General features: G+C 37.8%; 1 protein-coding gene across 1 annotated transcript; it reads left to right on the forward strand.

The window, feature by feature from the left end:
- The first annotated feature begins 696 nt into the window (after positions 1–696).
- LOC143592781 (copper transport protein ATX1-like) lies at positions 697–1,094 on the forward strand. The gene is made up of 2 exons (XM_077072612.1): positions 697–779; positions 879–1,094. Exons 1-2 carry the CDS (start codon positions 698–700, stop codon positions 1,022–1,024), a joined length of 228 nt encoding a protein of 75 aa, XP_076928727.1. The 5' UTR covers position 697; the 3' UTR covers positions 1,025–1,094.
- Positions 1,095–1,394: the final 300 nt, after the last annotated feature.

Raw genomic sequence — 1,394 nt, forward strand, 5'->3', positions numbered from 1 at the left:
GTCCAAACCATCTCAATCTCCACTCTCTTATCTTGTCTGCTATGTTCGCCACCCCTAATCTCTCGCGAAGCACAACGTTTCTTATTCTGTCTAGCCTTGTGTGCCCACACATCCAACGTAGCATTCTCATTTCTGCTACCTCCATCTTCCGCACTTGTGCCTTCTTGATGGCCCAACAATCTGTTCCATATAGCATTGCAGGTCTAACTGCCACCCTATAGAATTTTCCCTTCAGATTAGTCGGGAAACTCTAACTGCCACCCTATAAAAAAAGATTTTTTTTTATATATTTGAATTTTGTTTTAGCTTGATCTGTCTTATGGATGGTTGTTTCTAATGTTTGGGATTGACGATGTTGTTTTTCATTTTCAAACTGTCGTGTGTTTGTTTGTGTTCGATTACGAATGAACGAACAGTAACGAATCTATTTTCTTAATGAACAAACCATGAACATGCAATTTTGTTTGGTTAGTGTTCGTGAACAAGTTCAATGCAAAAACAACAAACACGAACAAGGCTTTGTTCGGTTCGGTTTGCTTCGTTTACAGCCTTAATTTTTTATAAGTTTCAAACTGGACATCTATTAAAAAATATTCAAATTTTATATCAAGTAACCATATTTTTACTATCTGCATTGCTGACGTATTATGTTAACTGTGATATATATGACTATTCGCTTAATAGCTTACAAATTCATATGCAGACCGTTGTTCTTAAGGTTGGTATGTCATGTGGCGGCTGTGTTGGGGCTGTGAAGAGGGTTCTTGGCAAAATGGAAGGTTCGTTTTTTTATCTTTTTATTCGCTTTCGAAAAACAATCAAAATTTCCAACATGAAATAGTTGATACAAGTTTTTTTATTTTTATTTTTATATTCAGGGGTGGAAACTTTTGATGTTGATCTTGAGCAACAAAAGGTGACTGTGAAGGGTAACGTGCAACCCGATGCAGTTCTGCAGACGGTTTCCAAGACCGGGAAGAAAACCGAGTTCTGGCCAGCTGAAGGAGCATCAGCTACTGCTTAATGTATGTGTATTAATGGTTTTCGGAACATGGTACCATGTTCTATAGATTGTGTTTTTCGTGATTTCTGTAAAGCTATGTGACATTTGGTATTTCAGATTTGAATAAATGCTAGAACATCACATAAGTGCTGTGTTTGATTTGTTTATTCTGGACAGTCTTGATCATTATCTATGTCTAAGACTGTAAACAAGCCAAACAAACTGCTTGTGAGCTATCGGGATTGGCTCGCTAAAGGCTAGAACCGAACCAGTCTTAACTTGTGTGAGCTCGAGCCCGAGCCCAGTCCTCTGTTGGATTTCATTTAATAAACGAGCCCAACCTCAAGTTTCACTTATCGAGCTTGAATAGTTATATATAATGGAAGACCTG

Source organism: Bidens hawaiensis, unplaced genomic scaffold (assembly GCF_021521415.1).
Source record: "Bidens hawaiensis isolate Kalapana, Puna unplaced genomic scaffold, B.hawaiensis_p1.1 tig00041220_1, whole genome shotgun sequence".
In the NCBI taxonomy this organism is placed as follows: domain Eukaryota; kingdom Viridiplantae; phylum Streptophyta; class Magnoliopsida; order Asterales; family Asteraceae; genus Bidens; species Bidens hawaiensis.